This window comes from Empidonax traillii, unplaced genomic scaffold (genome assembly GCF_003031625.1).
Source record: "Empidonax traillii isolate 1590-97213 ecotype Southwest subspecies unplaced genomic scaffold, ASM303162v1 scaffold1401:size261456, whole genome shotgun sequence".
NCBI lineage: Eukaryota > Metazoa > Chordata > Aves > Passeriformes > Tyrannidae > Empidonax > Empidonax traillii.
Genome location: NW_020956594.1, coordinates 170,139 through 192,392, shown reverse-complemented (window position 1 = coordinate 192,392; position 22,254 = coordinate 170,139). Strand labels below are relative to the sequence as shown.

General features: G+C 52.7%; 1 protein-coding gene across 3 annotated transcripts in view; it reads right to left on the bottom strand.

Moving 5' to 3' along the window:
- Window positions 1-22,152, bottom strand: part of DIP2B (disco interacting protein 2 homolog B) — a 54,835-nt gene extending 32,683 nt beyond the window's left edge. For 2 of the 3 annotated variants that reach the window (XM_027907121.1, XM_027907122.1), the window contains exon 1: window positions 22,061-22,152. In XM_027907121.1, coding sequence (XP_027762922.1) covers window positions 22,061-22,148 — 88 coding nt within the window. In that variant the 5' untranslated portion in view covers window positions 22,149-22,152. The remainder of the gene's footprint in view (window positions 1-22,060) is intronic. The other variant, XM_027907120.1, reaches the window with a different exon arrangement.
- Window positions 22,153-22,254: the final 102 nt, after the last annotated feature.

Sequence of the window (22,254 nt, the reverse complement as noted above, 5' to 3'; positions counted from 1 at the left end):
AAAACCCAACCTGACCCTGCCCTGGCACAGCTCCAGCCCTTCCCTGGGTGCTGTCCCTGCTCACAGAGAGCAGAGGTCGGAGCTGCAGACCCTGAGGAGTCTCCCCTCAGTCTCCTCTCCAGCTGAACAACCCCAGTGCCCTCAGCTGCTCCTCCAGACCCTTCCCCATCCCTGTGTCCCTCCTCTGGACCCTCTAAAGCAGCAGCTTTAGACCTTTTTTACCTCGTGGTGCCCAAACTGCCCCCAGGACTGAGGTGAGGCCGCCCCAGCTGAGATCAGAGCGGGACAATCCCCTCCCTGCCCTGCCCCCGGGACACCCAGTTCATTTGGGAGGCACCCGGAGCCAGGGGAGGGACTTCTCCCTGGGATCCAACCCACAGGTTTGTTTGGAGCTTGTTATTTGGTGATTAATTTCTCCACGAGATTTAATTGGACTCTTGGCATCGGTGGTTACGCTCTACGTGTAATGAAACACTTGCCATGGAAAATGGTTGGAATTACTCAGGAACACAACACTCACAAATAATCCAAGTACATCATGAACAAATGCCAGAACTTTAGGTGCAAGCCCTGGTGGCATCCCTTCCTGTTTCACGTGCTGGGAAGCAGAAAATCCTCATAAATTCCACACTAATATCCCACCAATAAAACAAACCCATCCTCACCGGAACGCAAGCGGTTCCCAGACCGGCACCGGGAAATCTGAAGCTGAGATGAGAGAGAATACTGAGAAACAAGAAGGTAACTCAGGGCAGAACTCTGCTTGTAACTGAAACAGCCCCGTGATGCAGATCACTGATATTGCTGCTGAGAAAAGGATTTCCTGAGCATAAGCCAATAAAAAAAATAAAAGCCTAATGCTGTTTGGCAAGAGCAGGAAAAGTTCCAACCAGCGAATCTCAAGCAACAGAAATAAAGGTGATAAATTCCTGGGGCTCCCCGGCAGCTCTGCGTCCTCCTAGTGCTGAACCTCCAGGTAGAGTTTGTGGTAACACAAAGAAATGAATCAATCACTGTTTTAGCAAAGAGGATGATGGTCTCAAACACCTGCACAGGGTTAGAAAAAATAGAGTTTCAATTCTGAGACCAGCCCTACTGGATTGGGATTGGGCAGGGACTGGAAGTTGGGAGGAAAAAAAAGGGAAATCTGAGCTCTTTCCCAGAGTGCCAACCAAAGCACCATCACCTGAAATAAAAGCTCCAGCAACACACACAGGGATTGTCCTCCTGGGAAAAACCTCGTGGGCAGAGTCACCTCCTGAACGTGATGATGTGATTCCTGCAACCACAACTGTCCTGCCCCAGTGGCATCCCCAGTCCTGGGAGGGAGCAACGTCCTTTTGAGGAATTCATGGAATAGAACCTCCCCAGTCATGCACAGTCCAAATTTGGTGCCAGTCCACCGAGACAGAAGCTGAGGAATCCCTGAAGGAGAAGTTTTCTTTCACCCCATTCCTTTCCCGCCGATCCACGGGAAACGGAAGCGGCGAGATCCGGGCACGGACGTGGACTCCCTCATGGAACACCACAAATTACAGCCCCAGGAAGAGCACCAGGACCATCCCCAGAACCTCCAACGCAAACCTGCTCAACCATCGACCCCACTTCCATCCCCTGAACCCCCCCCCCTGTGGCACTTGGGGTGCTGGATCCTCCCGAAGCCGGCGAAGAGCCGACAACTCGGGCTTTTCAAACGGTGCTGGCTCGTTCCTGGGGAAGGAATCACGGGCACAGGCAGTGCTGAGACCTCCCCCTGGCTCCCTCCCAGCTCCAAGCATCACTCTATATTTATCTGCATCCTAAGAGGAGCCTCCCCGAGCTGAGGAGGCCCCAGGCAGGAAATGGGGCTCTGCTCGAAGGGAAGAGGCTCCAGGGCGCTTTAGGGGACACGTGACAGGGAGCTGAGCTGCTGCTGGGGGGGAGGAAGAGGCTCTTCTTCCTTCCTGCCACCGCTTGCAGTGAGGGCAGGTCTTGCAAACACACCTGAGACGCCCTTTCTGCGCGTTCAGAGCAGAAATCAACGCTTCTGGTCTGCAGGCACAAGACCAGCTCCACCGGGGAACGAGGATTTTCCTCACGTGGAACGCCCAGACGACAATCCCGAGCGCCAGCACCTCCAGGATGGAATCCACGAGGCCCTGCTCGTCTGGGATTACACAAGTGCACACCTGAGAGATGGAATTCCGTAAAAAAAAGGGATCCTGGGGTTCATTTTTCACCCTGATTCTCCCAATTTCCCGCGAGAAAACCCAGAACTGACCCCTCGGGGCGCAAACCCAGCCGAGGGACGTTTCTGGCAGTGGAAGAGAAAGGCTTGACAGGGAAGCCTGGATGTTCCTTCCACCTGTATTCAAATCCTGCAGCAGAGGAGCCTCTGGAGCCTCTGGATCCTCCGGATCCCGGGGAGCCTCACTCAGCGCCCGCTGACGCCAGGCAGGCTTTTCAGCAATTAGCGCTGATGATCTTTGCTAACCAAGGGGTGCTCAATCAGTGCAAGGTGGTAACACCAGCTAATCCTGCTGCGCTCAGACAATGCTCCTCTTTCAACATCCCCGCTCCCCTTCCCCCATGGAGTGAGAACACTGAATCATTTACTGTCTAACAAAACCATAATTACTACAGTGGAGAAATTAGGGAAAATGATCACGTAGCATCTCCCCAACAAAGCCTGCAAACACGGGGCTGGGGCAAGGGAAGGCTTCCAATCTGAAAGCAGTTTGTGTGCAGTTTTAGAAACTGTTTGTATGCTTTAAAAGAAAAAACAACAACAACAACAACAACAATCTGTTGATGTTTCCAGCACTTTGTGGGAATTTTTGTGGCGGGGGCCTCTGGCATTTCCACCGGCCCCAAAACGCTGCCAGCCACCCTGCTAAGGGCAAGTGCCACAATGAGGTTATAACAGAGATAATGACATTATTCCATCATCACTGGCTGCAGCTGCTTGTCACGTCTCAACCCCAGAAATGACCTGATGACTTTGCCTTTCTTGCCTGTCCCCCTGTTGATCCCCTTGGGTGGTTTTATCACACCTTGGACCTGCTCTGAAAAGAGCAGAACACCCAGCCTGGGTCTGCAGGGCTTGAGATTGGATGACCTGGCCCTGAACCAGGAGACAGGGAAGCCCAGAAGTGCTGCTGGAATTCCAAAACGTTCTCCTGGCTGCAGGTAAGAGAGACTGGAGTGGCAGGTGGCACCTCTGAGGAACCCGAAGTGAGGGCTTGAGGGCACTTGTGGCCTGGATAGAAATTGGGCACAAATTTGGGTAGGAAAAAAAAAAAAAACCCACAGCTGTTTGGGTTTTTTTCTGGAAGAAATTCCTGGAATTTCTGGAAGGCCCTGGAATGGATTTCCCAGAGGAGCTGTGGCTGCCCCTGGATCCCTGGACGTGTCCAAGGCCAGCTTGGAGCAACCTGGGCTGGTGGAAGGTGCCTCTGCCCTTGGCAGGGGGTGGGACTGGACGAGATTTAAGGTCCCTTCCCACCTAAACCAGTCTGGGATTCTGTGCTTTTCCTGGAGGACTGGCACCTTCTGGGCATCCTTCACCCTCCCCAAGGGTTAGAGCTGGCACATCCCAATCCCAGGCCCAAAACACAGCATTTAAACCTTTTTTTTTTTTTTTTTTTCCCTCTAAGGTCGTGTGTGTTCAAACAGGCTATACCTGTGGAATGGCCTTCCACTCCCACCACTCTTTGGCTACAACTGCAGCACAAAAACTACGCTGGAAACAAGTTTAGACAATTGCCTCGTTCTGTTTGAGGCCAAAGGATGATGCATCTTCAAAGATTCCTCCTCCTTCCTTCGGGTGAAGCTGTATATCAGGTTTCCTTCTTGGAGATAAGTACTGAGGTCTGTAAACCAACAGCCTTCCAGACAACAGTGTGATTTCTTGAGAGAAAGAAACGCCTTTCTCAACTCTTATTTGTCACCACAAAAAACACACCAAAAAAAACCAAAACAAAAAAAAAAAATCAACAAAAAACAAAACCCCAAACGTCAGCAAATCAAGGAGCACAGGTTTGGCTCCGCAGCTCCCCCTTTAACAGCACCATTCTGTTCCCATCAGGAGCGTGAATAGGGCACTGAAAAGCCCAGCCCCGCTCACAAAGCTGTGTTTGTTGGGCACAAGCATTAAAACCGCCGCAGATTCGGGCGCCGAAAGTTTCACAGACAGATCAGCTCCAGATTAATTCGCGCACGCAGGACAAGCCGCCTTGGCCCCAGCACTGTGGGGGCTCTGTTCTGCAGCTCCAAAAAAACCCTCTTCTGGAGGGCTTAGGAGCGTTGTTTCACCCAACTGAGAACTATTTTAATCCCCAACATTTCATTGTTTCGAAAGGAGGTGATTCCAGAGGAGGTTTCTGGGCCACGTCTGGGTCGTTCCAGGTCACAAGGTGCTCTTCAATCCCCCCCCCCGCGTCACTCTCTGGGTTGCCCCAAACCTCTAAAAAAAAAATTATTTTTTTTTTTTACTTTTTTTTTGACTGGAAGCAATAAATCCAACTCCTGGAAGTGCACCCAAGAACGCCTTTATCTCGCAGCAGCGTTTCCCAGGAGCAGCAGATCCCTCTGTCCTCGGCTCAACCCGTCTGGGCAGGGTATTTCCAGCAATAATCTGCCAGGCCATATGTGATGCATCACCCAAAGTGGGTGAGCTCAGGACAGGGCTCTGTCCTCCCTGGGAGTGACCAGTGACAAGGAGGTGCCACCAGCTCGACCTCAGCCTCAGACCTTCCCTTCCCCACCCTAAAAACACGCCGGTGGTAACTTATCCCGGGCACTCCTGCTGGCACCAGCACTGCCCAGGCTCACAGGAGGAGCTCCCAGAGGCTTTGGAAACCATGGCTGTCAGGAAAAGAGCCTCTCGTGGGTGTAACTACACCCTGGTGGATTCTCCTCTCGCAGCAGGCACAGGAGAACATGCTCACATGCGTCTCAAACAGCATCACTGTGGTCTCCTCACTTAAAAGTTTATTTAAGGGCCTTCCCCAGCTACAGCTGCTCAGACCAAAATCCTACCACCCAGCACCTTTATGGGAGATATTTCTGTTGCAGAGTGCAGCCCTATAAATTTTACATGTAGCCCATAAAACTCAGGTGCAGCACATGCACACAAACAGCTGAATCCCATGCACAAACAATAAATCTTGCATGCAACCCCATCCCGGGGAAAACCACCTAAAAATCCTTTAAATAGCTCCCACTTGTCATGGTGGAGGGGGGAGAGGGGAATGCATTTTCCCTCCTGAGTGCCACAAAGGGCACGGACCCGAGGCTTTGTCACGAACAGGATTCTTGCAGAATGGATTCAGCAGAAATGTTTCCATCTATTTTTAATCAGCAGCCCAACGAGAGCTGAGAGAGTTCAGAGGCTGCACAGTCTGTAACCCCAGAACCGTCTGCAGAGGGGACACAGACAGTGTCACACACGCTCCCAAGAACCAGCTGCTCTCACAGGCTGAGTAAAGCAAGACAGCTCAGAGCAAGGAAAAAAAACCCACTCAAGTGATTCTGGCCCTGAATAAACTCCCTTTGCTGACTAACCTGCTGCTCACAGACAGGAACTCCCAGGCACTCAACCCCCTCTCCCACCACACGGAAAAGCCGAATTCCCCAGGAAATGACTCAGCTCTGTGACAGCCCCTGTGACTCAGCACAGGGTTCAGGTGCTGCATTGTCTCCCTCCAGGTACAGACTGACTGATCCCAGCTGGGAGTGCTGATAACCCTCTGCCAGGGGCTGCCTGTCCAGCCCAGCGAGAGGTTTCACACGAACACTCACACAGCTCTCCCAGTTTGCACTTTCTCCACGTGGACAGAGGAGTGTGGACTCTACAAATCTGGCCCGGGGAATGAAAATACAACCAAACCCACGCAGGGAACACGAAGGGACTGAGGCAGAAGTTGCTGCGGGTTTGTTTCGATCCCACACACAGTTCCTGTCGCCCACCTTTTCGGGTGCCAACATCTCATCACTCTCTTGGCTTCAATCCTTAACAGAAGGCAAGTGCCACAGGCACTCCTTGCTCGTAACTCTCCTCCAAACCCTCTCCAACCATCCCAAGGGGCAGTCTGGGTGCACAGCCCGGCTCAGCCCAACTGCACCCCAAGTCACTTCGCTGAATTAAATCCTAAATTCTTGAACAAGATGCAGGAAGGGGAGGAGAAAGAACTGAAGAGCAATTATTTGTCCTATCTAGTGATCAGCACACAGCAACTCTGACCTGCCCTTAAAGACAGCCTTCCAGAGCACTAACCCAGTTGGCACCACCTCACCCTGCAGAGTAATGATGTATTTCCAGATGGGAAAATGCTATTCCAAGTCACAGGGCGATGAGGTCGATGACTGGGCACGATGAAACAAGGAGAGGGATCCTGATGGAAGCACCGGCACTTACAGGATCCTTCCTCAAACAAAACTCAAAAACCAGAACCAACCAACCAACCAACCAACCCCGAAAAAAAACCAACTGCAAGAAGGAATTTTTTTAAAAATGGGGAGGTCAGACACGTGTCCTACATCCCTCCCAGCCTGGTCTTCCCACAGGGACAGTACCAAGTGTGTGTCCATAAGGATGTCACTCCCACTCCACAGAAAAAAGCAGCAGCAAAGTGGTGGCTGCTCCGGAGAGCAGAAGATGTTTCTCCCAAAGCTCTTCAATCTGAAACACAACCCCCAGTCACTGCAGAGCTCTCCCAAGTGTTCACTCGAGGACAGTCCCTATTAAACAGGATTAGTCACCAGAGCAGGATCCCACTACTTAAAGGCAAAGCAATACAATTATTAAACTTTTACCAGCCTCCAATTAGTGTGTGACACCCGTGATTTGACTGGAGGAAACTCCCACCGAGTTCCCAGGGCGTCCCCGACAGAGGCAGCTCCCGCAGCCGTGCTTGGCTTTCCCGCTCCTTCCCTTCGAGCCTGACCAGTGGGAACCAAAGCCCCTCCTTCACCACCCCCCTCATCCCACCCCAGAGCTGTATTCCCAGGAATGGGAGCAGCCTGGGACTCTGCACAGCCTGGGAGAGCAGATTTAAAGCAGAGAGAGCGGAGGAAAAACGCCCTGCCCAGCCTGGCAGGAGCTCGGGACGGGCTGTGTGGAGCCTGCAAGTTGTGTTTACATGCCATCCACGGCTCCCTGAGGAATGCCAGCGCTAAGGAAACCCTGCTGGCACGTCCCCAGCAGGACCCAGGAAGCCCATTATCCTGTCAGCTCCTCACAAGAGGGATCACTCCTGTCCAAGGGCTCCTTGGGCACAGTCACTGCCTCCTTCAGCAGCGCTTTGTTCCGGCCTGGAGAGCAGGATGTGGCAGATCCTCCTCCTGTGAAAGCCCTGAAAGCTGCGTGGAAGATCAAAATAATGAGCAAAACTCCCCCAGTAAAGGGGAGAAACCCCCTCCCTGAACTCCAATGAGCGAGAAAGAACCCACCCCGGAGCCACCGAACTCCTTCCTGGGAAAACACACCCTTTTCCCTCCTTAATAAAGCACATTCAGAGCTCTTTAAAGGGAATGGCATTCCCCTTCTGGACACAAAGTGGCCCCTTTTAGCAGGGAAATCCTGCTGTGGTCACCAGGAGCGGTAAATCAGTTTATCGCACTGTGACATCGCACCGATATTTCTGACGTTCCAAACACCAACATCCTCACAACGTGGAATTTTATTGCCCTCTGTCAGAACATCACCACTGCCACGACATACTTTCACACAACTGGGAAGACAAATATCCCTCCCACGCTGACACCAGTGGACTTCAAACCAAAAAAAAAAAAAACAGGCTTCAAAGTAAGAAAGGTTCTTATTTCAGCAGCCCTTTCCAAACCCACAGCGGCTCCTGACAGAGGATTTTCCTCCCGTGGCCTCTCTCAGGGTGCAGTGTCCCCTCTTCCAACTTAAATAAACTGAATTCTCACATGTCTCACTTGTGGAGGGAAGGAAGTATGGAGAAATCAGCGGGATTATTTAAGAGCACAGAGTCAGCAACTCGACAGAGAGGAAAAGAACACAAACAAAACGAACAAAGGAGCTCAAAAAAAAAAAAAGAAAAAAAGACCGTGCAGCTACAGACATGACTTAGTTTGGAAACTTCGGTCTTTAACAACAGATTAACACAGGAATTACCTACAGTGCAATATTCTTGCACTGGAAGGGGCTGCCCAGGCAGGTGGTGGAGGCCCCAACCCTGGAGGTGTCCTGCAGATTGTTCTGGCTGATTTTGGTGCCTCTGCACCCCACTCACACCAAGACCACAGACACTGGACGTTGGACACGGTGAAAATAAACTCACTGGGGTTTATTTGTTACCAAAAAAAAAAAAAAAAGGCAAGAAAAACAAACATGCTCCCCTAGAAATGGATTTGAGCAGGTAGATGAGAAGCTCCCTGTGGGTTGATTCAGCACTGAAAAGTATCAAGGGACACGGTTGTGAAAAGATTCTTTTAAACAAGGGATGGCCTGACCCAGCAAACACTGGTCAGCTGGAAAGAAACATTCCCTGGGAAATAAAATTGGCAGCTGCACAGAGGGAAAAATCCCCAATCAATCTCTAAACTGGATCCAAATGCCTGTCAGGCCAAACCAGCTCCTGTACTGAAAGGCCACCAGAGCTGCCCTCACATCCTGAGCCCTCCTCTTGAATAAATCTGAAAAAGGAACTTCAGGCCCAGTAAGAGGTAAAAATTCCAGGGTGTATTTGCATCACGAGGTGCAACCTCTCCAAGGCCAAATTTATTGCAAAGATGGGTCAAAAAAAAAAAGACGGAATATCACTCACACAACCCCCCTGACCACGTAGGAGCAGTGAGAACAACCAGATTTCTGCCCTCACCAAGTGAAAGCTGGACACTGTCACCCAAACACAGGTTTGGGTCACCCAAACACAGCAGTGGCTTGGCTGGACTGTCACAAGAGGAGAAACTGCTGGCTCTGGTGTCTGGTGAAGTTTATGGCAAAGTCACCGACGGAACAGGATGGGCTTCTTAGAAGCGCTTCAGTCCCAAATCCAAACAAACCAACCCCGTTTCCATCCTGTAAGCGAGTCCAAATGCTCTCCCCAGTCGTCCTCACATCCACCACCGCAGGAAGCCTGCCTGGCAAATCTGCTAAAAGCCTGAAGAAGCCTCAATTAAATATTCATGCTCTGAAAATGATGAAGGCAGCACAAACCCCCCCCCTCCGAGTTCTCCTTTGCCTCCCCAGCTCTCTGTAGCCCAGAGCAGGAGATGAAAAGAGCTGGAACCTCCACAAAGGAGGAGGACACTGGTGGCTCTGCCTGCAGGAGTTCAGGCTTGGGGATTTTCCTGGGATGCTCCTTTACCTTCCTGTTACCTCACAGAGAACGATCCCCATTCCCTCCTGTCCAAGGATCCTCGGTCAGGTCTTTAATAACAACCTGGAAAGACTTGCCAAAAGCTCCTGAAAGATCTTGTAATTGAATGATGACATCAATTACCTCATTTTAATGAGAGTGAGATCATCTTTTAATTTTTCACCCCGTGCTAAATTTCAAGCAAAGGTGACTGTGCAGTTTCTCTCAGCAATAACCCAAGGTCCCTCCAAGGTGGAAGCAGAATTACTTTCAATAACAAACTAATCTTTATTGCTTTATTTCCCATTAGCACTTAATTCTGCAGAATTAGCCTGGTTTTATTACTATGCAAAAAAGACACGTCAGCCCTTCAACTTCACTCATGGAAAACAGACACCCAAGACTTTGAACTCACTGGTGCTGGCAGCAGGAAAAGATCCTGCCAGCTAAATCCCCTCCAGGCACGGGCAACTCTTAAAATGTCCACCAAAAAAAACCACCTTAAAATAAAATAAAAATAATAATAATAATAAAAATGAGCCCAAACTTAACAAAATCATCACCTGAAAAAGCAGAGTAAGGCTCGCAGGAGGGTGCCTAAGGGAGCTGTAAATCAGTGGATATCAAACACCCACGGAGCACTCCACTGCTTGGAGAACCAGGGCGTCAATGGAATGGCATGGCCAGGGAGATGCTCCTATCTGTGGGATAAAACACGATGCTCACAGCAGGCTCTGCTTTCAGCTGCGAACATGGGGGGCCTCTGACAGCAAACCAGAGCAGCACTGGGGGGGTGGAGGGGCAGGAAGGGCCAAGGACGTGTTGACAGCGATAATTTAGGACAAGACACTCTGCCAAGAGAGAGAAAGTAAAGGATTTTAACGTCCAAACAGAAAACTTGCAATTAAGCAAAACCTTCTGGAAAAAAAAGGAGGGTTGTGGACATGGGTTGGATCCCTGCCCTCCACTTCTGCTCTCCAGGACTCCTCTGCTGGCTCCAGATGTTTGGAGGGAGTGAAATTCGTGCCACGCTACGTAAGAGCCCCTCAGGAGAAATGATGATGTAGGGGGAAAATAAAACAACCCCTTCCCTCCAACCTCCCCTGCACAACAGGATTGTTCCCTCTCCAGCACCGGGATTCTGGAAGCACAACACAGAAATGCCTGAGAGAGGCAGAAAGAAAATAAACTGCTCGGGGGGACTCCCAGCTGAGATGCTCCCACCAAACACGGCACTGACCTCGGTGACAGCCCAAAGGAGCCTCCAGAAAAGCACCTGCAGGCTGTGGCACCCCAGACAGGTAGGGCTGAGTATTTCATGTTAAAAGCACTAAAAGGAGGAACAAAAGAAAAAAAAACCCAAACCTTAAACCCCTGGCCCAGAAACACCTGCTAAAATCAGCTGCTCCGCTGACAGCGACCCTCAGCAGCCTGGTGTGACAGCCCTGAATCACCCAAAAACCTCCTTTCCACGCAGAGGAGAAGGAAGTGGCAGGGATCTGGACAGGGGAAGTGGCAGGGATCTGGACAGGGGAAGTGGCAGGGATCTGGACAGGGGAACCTGCCTGTCTGCGACGTGCTCGGCTGCACCGGCTCAGAGCTGACATCCATTGGGATCCTCCAGTTGGTCTCCCCGCTCTGGTTCCCACACAAAACACGCTGGAATTCAGTCCATGGAGCAGCCAGTCATCCCAGAGGCACAGAGCCTTCCCTTCCCTGGGAATCCCAGCACAAGATCCTCGAATTCCAGCCCAAGAGCTACCGGGGCCTGACCAGCACAAGTGCCCGCAGTTTCCAGGCGGCTGCATCCATCTCCTTCCCAGGGAAAGGGGCTGCCCCAGCCTCCAGACGGGCACAGGATCCCTGCAGTCACCACAACTGGCACTTTGCCCCCTGGCCTCGCTGCCTCCTTCCCCTTCAGATGTGCCTCCATCCCCAGATAACGCGTGGAATTCGCACCCGGCCCAGCCACAGGGGAAGGGCAGCGCAGGAAACCCCCAGTCAGCTCTTTCCCCCTCGGCCAGGGAACTCCCTGGAAGAGCCAGCACGGTCCATCCCTCGCCCAGTGTCCCAGGGAGACGGCAAACAGCGTTCCCAGCTCCACCATTAACTGGTTCAGTGAGTTAAGACACAGATCTGCCTGCGACTGCTCGGGGCAGAATGTGCTGAAGGAGCAGAAATCCACCTTTCAAGTAGGAAACCCATGAAACAGCTTCAAACAATCCCTTTAAAAGGTGGAAAGGATCCAAGGGCTGCAGGCTTACCCCGGGTGTGACAGTAAATCCTGGGGACTTCTGGTCTCACTTCACCCACAGGAAACCTTTCTGCAGTAATTCTTCCTGATGGATGGAATAACAGCAAAAAACCAGCTCTGACATCTCCCAGATCTCCCCACTTCGCCAGACCCCTTTCCCCTCTCCCTTCCCTGGACTGTTTCGCAGGCTCCTCTCGAGGTGTCAAGGATTCCACAGCAGCTCTGGGAATTTCTGTGAGCTCCTCCACCCAGACCCCGACGCTGTCACTTTGCAGGGCAGGAGCTCCCAGATCCTGCAGAACCCCGGATTTGTTCAGAAGTGTTAAAAAACCAGCTTATCAACCCTGAAACCCACACTAGGGGGTGAGTAATTACCCCCCTAAAACACAGGACATCATTCCCAACACATCCAGCAGGATCTCTGCTGGATCCAAGTGCTTTTCCTCACGGATTCCATGCTCCAAGGAGCTACTCCCAAAAGTGTTTTACCACAGCTCTGTCCAGCGAACGAGGATTTGACACACAAAAGGCAAAGGGTAATTACATCTTCCTGTTTGCTCTTCCAGCCAGACGTTTTTTTTTAAAGGCCTGCTGCAAAAAGAATTGCCTGGAAAGCCTTCCAAGGCAACAACCCGGCTCCAGGGTTATGGATTTTTCTGATTGGGGGGGGGGGGGGGGGAAATATCAGAGCAAACGAACTCTGTTCCAGCTCAGGCCTCTTGTGCTCCCGGTCAGAATGACTTGAAACGACGTTCCCAAGTCTTTAATGTCAGTGGTGACTGGCCCCACACCATTTCTGCACGCTGCAATTTTAAAACAGGACTTAACAAGTAAAGTGTATCAAACACGGGAATAACTCCACAGAAATGTTTGCTCAAGGTTTCTAGGTGTGGCTGCAGCCAAGACATAATGGGATTATTTATATCTGACTCATTTGCTTCGCCTTCATCCTCAATTCTCCCTATTTGGGACTCAATAATTGACTTTTTTTTTTTTTTTTTTTTTCTCCCCTGCACCGCAGGACTTTTTACATTCGGGGTATTTTCAAGGATTTAAAGCAGAGAGAATTTAAAGCAGACAGGAGAAATTGCACAAATACAGTGGGTTTATGTCGTGTTCAACCAGAACTCACCATCAGCATCACCGAAAAACTCCCTGAACACGCAAATTCCCACACCACAGCCTGCAAATGGCACAGTGGCAGTGACAGCTCTGTGACCCAGGCTCTCACCTCAGCCCTGGGCATCTCCCCCTCCTGCCTGGGAGTTCACAACAACAACGAGACTTCCCCCTTTTCACCGCGGCAACTTCCAATCCCAAACTGCGCCAGAGCAGGGAAGGGGGGGGGAGGTTTTCATCCCCATCACAATAAGAATTGTTCTTTTTTTTTTAATCCACAAGGGATCACTCGAAGTTTCTGCCCTAAGAATAAACACTGCTCTCAAGACTCTGAAAACACCCACTTGCCCATCCTGAGACCTCCCTTTTGCAACACGGGAAGCTTCGGTCCCGCCTTCCACATTTTTTCCAGGATCGCCACAAAAGCCTAAAAAAAAAAAGCCTCAAAATACTCAGCAATTCGGTTCCTCACAGATTCTTTCACTGCTCCTGAAACAACGTGGAAGTTCAGGTATCTTTTTAAAGGAAACAAAGCTTGGATTCCTGAACGCTTCACCAAAGTGCCGTCCCCTGGTTTGCCAAAGCTCTCGGCTCCCCCGAGGTGGAAGGAGTGAGGTGGAAGAGGTGAGGGCAGGCCGAGCCCAGCCTGCTGCCCAGGGCTTTGTTGGGAAAGCTGGGATGCAGCCCTGGAGGACACACCGTGGAAGGGGCAGGATTCCTCCAGCCTGCAGCACGGGGCCATCCCAAGTGAACTCACCCACGACAGCCCTTCCCTTTCCGTGTCCCACAGCCAGAGCCACCTCCAACCACCCCCTGGGACACACAGCGAGCTCCTGAGCGCCAGGAATGGAACATTTTCACAGGCATTTTCTGCTTGTATTTCAATTAAGGTGGTGTGGGGGGGGAGCAGCACAGTTTAATAACCTGCAGATCTGTTTAATCCCTCCGAGGATCGGGGACTTTTATCTCCCCCCGCTCCCGTCACCTGACTCTCCATCACAGGGTGAACAATCACAGCCTGGAATTTGCCGTGTCACCTCCCAGCTCCCGGGAGGAATTCTGCCGCTCCTGATCCCAGTGACAACGCACATTGTGAGTGGGAATGTCAGAGGGGACAGCGCTCCCTTCCTCACCCCACAGCAACCTCCTACAAGTGTCAGCTCTGCTCTCACCTCTCGCTGGAAGGGCAGCAGAAAACTCCCCAAGCCTCCCTCCCCTCCTCGGGGTTTTTTTGGCTGCTCAGCTCCTCTCTGGGATCACTGTTTCCGAGAAGGGCTCATTCATAATTATAGGGAAAGGAGATGATGGGGATGCAACCGCCAGGCAAAGGAAACATCCTGTCAGGCCGTCCCCGATGGACTCCCAGGGAGCAGAGACCACAGCACTGCCAGCAAAGGTGGCCCAGACTGGAATGGTTCCCTGTGTCAGAGGTTCATCAGCACCCCAAATGAAGAGCTGGTGGGTTAAAGGTGGGACAGCAGGAAACACAAACCCTCCCCCAGCATGTCCTCACTTGACTGCCCTTTCTGGAACCACACACAGGGACAGGGCCTGACACAGAACCTTCCAGCCCTCAGTCTGATGTTTTATCTGCTGTATCATTCCCCCTTCAACCACAACCTTCCAACTCGGGGCCCAACCAACTCATTTCTCTCGCACGTTCCAAACGTGGCACTTCCCAAAAATCTCCCGTGGCTTGTCCCCCCCACAGCTCCTCTGTCACCCCTTCCCACATCCCCCCCCGTGTCACCCACAGTCCATCCTGGTGGCAACCACGGCCATGGCTCACGTGGAAGATGAGCAGTAGGAAAATCCTTGTTCTGGGCTTCCTGCGGTGGCAGGAGCAGCTCAGGGGGAGAAGAGGGAAGTGCCACATGGGGGTTGATTCCCAAGGGAACAGAGGGATCTGTGTGCACCACAGAGACGTGGGACTGCAGGGGCAGCCGTGCCTTCCCTCTGGAAAAGGGGAGCTCTGTCAGGTCCCTTCCCTCTGGAAAAGGGGAGCTCTGCCAGGTCCCTTCCCCTCCTCTCTGCAGAAGTGGAGGGGATGAGCCAGGACTTCCTCCAAAAGTTACCTGTGCTGCTCTCAGAGAAATTCATTATAAACCTGTAGCAGAGGAACGCCAGTGCTGCTATTCCCAAGGAAATTTTCCAGTGCAGTGAGCTGAACTCCAGGAACACAGGCAGGCTCTGACTTCACCTCCTTGCAGCTTGTGCTTTATCTCCAGTAAAAGCCTTAATTTCCCCACTCCTTTAGGACGAAGGCACAGGAACAATACCCTTCTTAGGAGAGAAAGGCAGGAGAAGCATCCCCAAACAATCCTTTTCCAGCGCTGCGCTTTAGACCCTGGCTGGTGTGTGGCATTAGTCCTGATCCCAGAGGCAAAACAGGAGCACTCAGCCCCCAGCTCCCACGGCTACAGCCATCCCAAATGGAATGCATTATTCCTGCATTAAAACATGTGTTTTTCAAGGCAGCCAGCCATCCATCCGGCCCTTCCGAGGGAGATTACAGGAGACCTAATTTTATCAGGCAGGGGATACAATTCTCCTGGCTGGTTTTTTTTTTTGCTCCCTAGGGACACGGGGCTGGGGAAAAAAAAGAGGACAATTCTGGCGCTGATCACTCAGGCAGGAACCAGGAACGGGCATCCTGGGCTCATAAAATGGATTAACGGATGCCCCCCCCCCCCCCCCAGGCCCTGTGGGCTCCCATCCCCGTGGAATTCAAGAGGCCAGAAGACCCAGTTTGCATCAGCAGTTCTCGAGTCGACAAGAATTAGAAAAAGTTTACGTTGGCGGAAAAGTGCTAAAACTTAAACTTTTCTTTTTTTTTCTCTTTTTTTTTCCTTTTCATCAGCTCGAGTCACGCTAAATAAAAGGAGGTGTTTGCTCCCAGCAAGGGCAGTGAAGTTGCTGTTACACTCCTATCTTTGGGATAAACCCCCTGTAACCTAAACTATCGTCCTGCCCGTGTTTACTCCAAGAGGTGCTTCCCAAAACCCCCAGCTCTGAAGCTGGAGAGGAACAGCAGCTGATGGAGACAGGCATTTTGCTCCCAACACCAGGGCGAGAGTGACAGCCCAGCACACGATCCAGGGATGAGAAATACAGGTGTGAGGCTTCTCCCGAGGCTTTTCACCTCGGAGTGCAATGGGAAACCCACGGAGCAGATGGAATGCTGCTGCCTCTGGAGCATCCCTAAGCCACAAATCACCCTCTCCTCACACCTGGTGCGAGAGTAAAGGCCCCTCCATCCTAATTAGCACGACCAGACATCCTGGCCTGATGACTCTTCCCTGATTTCACAAGCTCTCCAAAAAAATTTGGGGCTGAGCCGGCCCGACAGAGGAAACGCTCCAGTCCCTCTCTCTCCACGGGTCCAGGTCCAAAAAGCAAGCGAGCAAAGCCACTGAGAGCTCCGGGAAACGCTTTTTTTCCAGGCGAGACACGCGGTGGAAAAGGAAAGCAAACCATCCTGAGGAATTATCTGCACATTGTCTCCGGGAGAAATGCAAACAGGAACTGTGCAAGCTCCCGTCCGTCCCCCCCCACCCCCGGGGGAGCGCTGGCCATGAGTTCACTCCCTGGCTCCCGAAACCTGCCACTGAACAAACACGATAAACCCAGCGGGCAGAGCACCCCACCACAAACTAATCGGGGAGGGGGCACCAGGAAGGAGCCGTCACCCCTTCCCACCCCATCACCAGCGCTCCGTGGGCGCCTCCCCGGCGCTGGGAAGAGCGGGCGGCCTCTCTCTCTCTCTCTCTCTCCCCCCCTGCAGCTCCTCTGCCCAACCCATCGCATCTGCTGCTCAATATTTCATTGCTCCAGAATTCAAAATAGCAGGCTGAGCGGCGGGTTATGTAGGACAAAACCCCCGCTCTGGTGCAGACGGGCCAGCAGGTCTCGGGGAAGGTCCCCCAGATCCGGCTGAAACGGCGGAATGTCACCCCTCCTGGAAGCGCTGGGAGTCATAAAAGACAAGCTGGGAATCGTTGCTACCCGGTTGGCCTCTCCTCCCAGCCCAGGGAACTGGTTCTGACTCCTGCAGAGCTCCAGAGGAGCGACCAGGGGAGGAGGTGCAGGACTCTCTTTAAAGCCTCTAATTTCCTCCTCTCCCCCAAGGCAAAGGGTCAGGGCTGCAGCTTTTAAAAGCAGCCCCAAACTCGGTCCTCATTTCCTAAGTGGAAAAGGGACAACATGAAAATACGCACATTCTCTAACTCTGCTGGTTATCCTTCGTTATTCCAGCCCCTGGATGCTCCAAAAACCTCCCTCCCCTCCCCTTCCCCGTGGGCTCACACTCTCCAGTCACGCACCAGCAGCAAACCCCACTCCCACTCGCAGTAGCCAAAATACTTCTCCCCAGTGTTTGTGTTTGACTCCCTCTCTGCAAACCATTAATCACTCGAACCACTCTGCCTTGGCAGAGATCTGTGATCATCCTGGGGACCTTCTGCTTGCCCCTGCCGGGGATCTGGTGCTTTGCTGCTCGTGCTGGCGGCTGGAGCTGGATTTCCTCTTTCCTGTGGCACAGACACCGCCTGCTCCACGTTTGCATTGCCTCTTCCTGGGTTGTAGAGGCTTAAAAAAACCCCCCACCATTCCATCTGCAGTGAAGGCAGATGAAGGATCCTTGTCGGGGATCTCTGCAGAGCCAGCCAAGGCTGGGAGGATGATCCCTGGATGAGCACAGCCAGCTCCCCGTGACAGACTCCAGAGGGGTTTGGGGGCATTTCAAAGCTCCCAGAGCTGTGCCTGTGCTGGCTGCTCACACAGACACGGATTTCTCAGCAGATCTGGGGCCCACCCGCTCTCAGTCCTGCAGGTAAATTAAGGAAGCAACATAAAAGCTTTCCCAGTGCCGGTTTTGCCTAATGCAAGGCTTGTGGGTGAGATGCTGCATAAATGCACAAAAACCACCTGCAAGTCCTGTTACAGCTACAAGGCGATCAGATTCGACTTGCTGATGTTTATAAAGCTCTTCTTCACCCTTTTCTGGGCTTTGCCCACAGTTCCCCTCCGAGTGGGGGGAGAAACTCAGGCAAAACCTTTCTGCTCACTCAGCACAATCCAGCCCCGTGCTCAGACAACGACTTCCCCTTGACTCTGTAATTTAAATTCTGTGCTTCAGCTGCCTAATCTACAAAAAAAGGGCCCCCACCTCCTCTGACAGGCGCCTGGCAAATCAGGGGCTGCAAACCGAAACGCACCATTTCTGACAGATCGCAGAAATCCCCCCCCATTCCACAGGAAACCCTCCAGCCAAGCAAAACAGGGGCTCTACCCACTTGCTTGAGTCAACACGTTCCCTTCCACTGAGGTTCTGTCCCACTTGGCTGCCCTTCAGCCCCGGGGCTTCCACCCTTTTGCTGATGCTCCTTTTTTTTTTTCTCCACGAGTGCCCACCCAACCCACCCACCCACCCCTGGTGCTCCTGCAGCCTCACGCAACACCGGGAAGGGACAACGGGCACAAACACGGGTGCACCCACAGCAAACACCCCCACAGGATCACACACCAGACAGCAAACGTGTGTTTGACTAAGAAAAGCAAACAGAAACCAGCTCCCTCCTCCTGCCCACAGGTAACCCTGTCACAGGAGGGGCTGAAGTGACACTGGAGAGGCCCGAGCTGCTCACAGGAGATCCTGTTGCTATGAGATGGAGTTCCCCTCCCTCCACAGTCAGACCCCACCAGCTGGAGTTCACTCCACTGCCACCCCTTTCCTGCTAAACAAACCAGGGGGAAACAACCCCCCAGCAGCCAAACCAGCTCTTTAGGAGGGGGTTTAACCCTCACAGAGCCAGGCTGGGCCCTGCAGTGGGGGCTGGCAGGCTGCTGGGCTGCTGTCCTTTGTCCTGCTGTCCCTGCCAGAGCTCCCAAACCTCCCCACCCAGGCAGCACCACAGTGCTGAAACAAACCCTCTGATGGTGCTTAATTAGAGCCTTTGAATCTGGGCATTCCAGAGCGTCCCATTAATGGCCGGGAGGAGGTTAACGTGAGAGGAAAGCCTCAAAATTTCACCCAGAAGTGGAGGAGCACCCCAAGCAAAGCGCTGGAGAGCTTTAATACCCACATTTTCCACCGAATGTGGGCTTTGCCCTGCTCTGTGAACCCCTCAGCACACACTGAGAGCACCTCAAGGAGCAGCGCCGTGTGGTGGATCCAGAGTCACCTTCTCCCAGCGCTGCAGCTCAGCCCCAAGGTGTGAGACTTGAGCTTCCTGCACCCACAGCCACGTGAAAACGGGGAGGGAGGGGAAAGTCTCCTTTAAAGTTCACATCCCTGGCACTTTCACTCACGGAACAGGAGGCAGATGCAAATGCAGAGACAGCCCTTCCCATCACCAGAGATGCAGAATTGTGGGCGTCCCTGACAGATGAAGAAAAGCACTGGAAGGGAAAAATGTCCTGAAAGCGAGGAAAGGAGGGAAACACGAGTAACGAGCAGGTTCCAGGTTTCCCACAGCTCCGTGACCCAATTCTCAGCTGATACACAGTTATTGCTACTTGAACATTCTTACTCAGAGGCAGCGACACCGACCCCTCTGTGGGGGGACGGGGGTCTCTCCAAGTTCACATTTGGGTGGAACGTTCTTCCCACCGACAGGAGACGACTGAAGAAACAAACGAGCTGGAATCAAAACCATCTCTGAGGCCCAAGACTTACAGTGAGATGTCGATTACTGAGCAATTCCCGTTTCCTGAGGCACGTCCCCCCCCTGCTTCACTCAGACGCTTCCGATGCACCCCGGGCGGGGGGGACGACTGTTCCTTCCACACCGACCACGAGGAATAATCCAGAGGTACAATCAGTCCTGCTGCTCTGACTGCACAGGCTGTTCCTCTGAGGGAGCCCATCACTGCAAACTCCTGATTTCTATTTCCAGCATACATTACACGCTAATCCCGCTCCACTTTGCATCCCGCCTGCTGACGCGGCACCTCCGCGAGCAGGACGCCAGATAACATTTTAATATACTGTATTTCCCCCCCTGTTTTGTCATAAATTCTCGGCTCTGGGGTGGTTGATGGGAACGCAGCCCTGCATTGAAACTCCCTGCAAGGCTCAGCACGCAGCAGCCTGTGTTCCCAGGCAGCATTCCCTGCACCTGGAGCCAGGTACTCCCTGCTGTCACATCATCCATCAGGGACACAGCCACCTCCAGCCCCTGCTGGCAGGGACCCCAGGCTGCTCCCTGCAGCTGCAGGTCCCCCTCCTCTCCCCAAAACAGCCCAAAAAAAACCCGACAGAAACATTTACACTGTCAACAGTGAGGCCCAGGGACAAATAAAGCTGCAACAAGGGGGTGGGAAAAAAAAAAAAGGGATCGAGTGTTCTTATCTGAGCAGTTACACAGGGAGCCCTGCTGCCATTTTTAATAAAATGCTTCTATTCAATATTGTTTACTGTCAACAGCCCTTGGTTATTCTCAGCTGAACAATGCACACACAGCCCTGGAAATCCCTCAGCTTAAGCCTCAAACTGGGGCGTTATTTTTCAACAACTCCACCATGACATTACCTTACTCCCCTTCCCAGGTCAGACCTCAGCCACCTCAGCAGCAACAACAGCCCCTGAAATACGTCCCCAAAATTCTGAAATACGTCACCCAAAATTCTTTGTACTCACACGGGGGTGTGTGGGGTTTTTTTTTTCTGTCAGAAAAAGTGATTTGCACAAACAAATCCTCGGCACGCACGTTAAGAAATCCGAGTATTAAACCCACAAAAGGGGGGCAGTGGATTTAATATTGGGAAAATTACTTACATAAGCCACAAAACTTCACTCTGTGGCACTGAAGTTGGAGGCATTTGAGGAGCTCCTTAAAGATTAGGGGGATGCCACAGCAGCCCGTCCAGCAACAGCAGCTCATTTATTTCCAAGTTTGCAGCACAATCCATCCCAGTGCCACGAGAAACAAACTTCAGAAAATGCTTAAAACGCTCAGGGAATTCTCCAAAAAGCATAAACCCCCTGCTTGGTGCTGCATTTTGAGCAGCAGGGGAGACAGTCCCTCAGTGCTTTGTTATCACAGGGTCCCCCCCAGACCCAACACCAGACACCTCATCGCTCTAGCTCAGCGTTTGCTGAAGGTAAATCCGAAAAACCCTTCACCCAAACCCCAACCAGCCCAAAAACAGGGGTTTAACTCCAGCCAAGCCGTGCCAGGAAAGCAGTGCCATGGCCTTCTCAGCTGGCAGAACCTCCAGTGCCAGCGTGGGCAGCCCCCAGCTCAGGGAGTGAATTCCTCATCTCCAAAGGGTGAATAAGTGTCTTTTATGCCCTTTTATGCTCTGGGATAAGCAGAGCAAAAGCAGGACGTTCCTGCAACTTCATTTTTTCTTAATTTTTTAATGCTAACAGAGACATGGATGGTCCTCGTAGGGTCCCTTCCAGCTCAGGATATTCTGACTCTTGTGATTATCCCAGCCAGGGAATGGACCCTCCTGAGAAGCCGCTGATTTTGGCATCGAGCTCCGTGCCCTGACAGAGGGAGGAAAATTAAAGATATGCAAATCTGAGCTACCTGCTCTGCAACCTTCCCCCACCTCCCCCCCGCCTCAGCTCCATCCCGCAAGGGAGGCTCACAACAAAGCTGCACCGAGAGCAGCATTTGAAACGCTGGGAAACAAAGACGAACCCATGGCAAAAAAACAAAAAAAAAACCCAAAAAACCGAAAAAACACCAAAAAAAAAAAGCCAAGCAAAAAAAAAAAAAAAAAAAAAAAAAAAAAAAAAAAAAAAAAAAAAAAAAAAAAAAAAAAAAAAAAAAAAAAAAAAAAAAAAAGCGCATGCTCTGAAGAGATTATGGCAAAAAAAAAAAAATGAACTTATTCAGAAAGTGGGAAGAACACGGGGTTTGTCTCCGTTGTGTGCCCGAAGTTCCTGCGGCTCCCCCGCCCCAGAACGGGCTGTCCCGGGGGTCTCCCCCTCCCGCCCCGCATCCTCAGCTCGGGAACGATGGGGAAGAGGCCAAGGGGAGGAAAAAAAACCCTCCCGGGGTGGATGGGGAAGGGGGGATCGGGTCACCCGGCCGGGACCAGCAAAAGGCTCCCAGCAGGGTTCGCAGATTGGGGGTTGTTGGGGGGTCCCCCCGGGGTCAGGAAGGTCCGCCCGGGGTCGGGGGACTCACTCGGGGGGTCCCCTGGGGGTCAGTCCGGGGGTCAGTCAGAGGGTCCCCGGGGGATCCCTCCCCCCCCTCAGACGATGCTCCCAGCGCGGGGGTCCCCCCCGAGGGGTCAGTCGGGAGGGTCCCCCCAGACACGACCCCAACCCGCAGCCCCCGGCGCTTCCTCCCTCCTTCCCCCCCCGCCGCCACCTCCCCGGCCACATTCCCCCACCCTCTCCCGCAGCTCCCCCCTCGCTCACCTTCCGAGAGCTCCAGCTCCAGCTCGGCCAGCTGCTCGCGGACCTCGCGGGGCAGCGAGGAGACGCCCGCGGGCGCGGGCTCCGCCATGGCGGCGGGGCAGGGCAGGGCAGGGCAGGGCAGGGCCGGGGGGGGGGGGGGGGGGGGGGGGGGGGGGGGGGGGGGGGGGGGGGGGGGGGGGGGGGGGGGGGGGGGG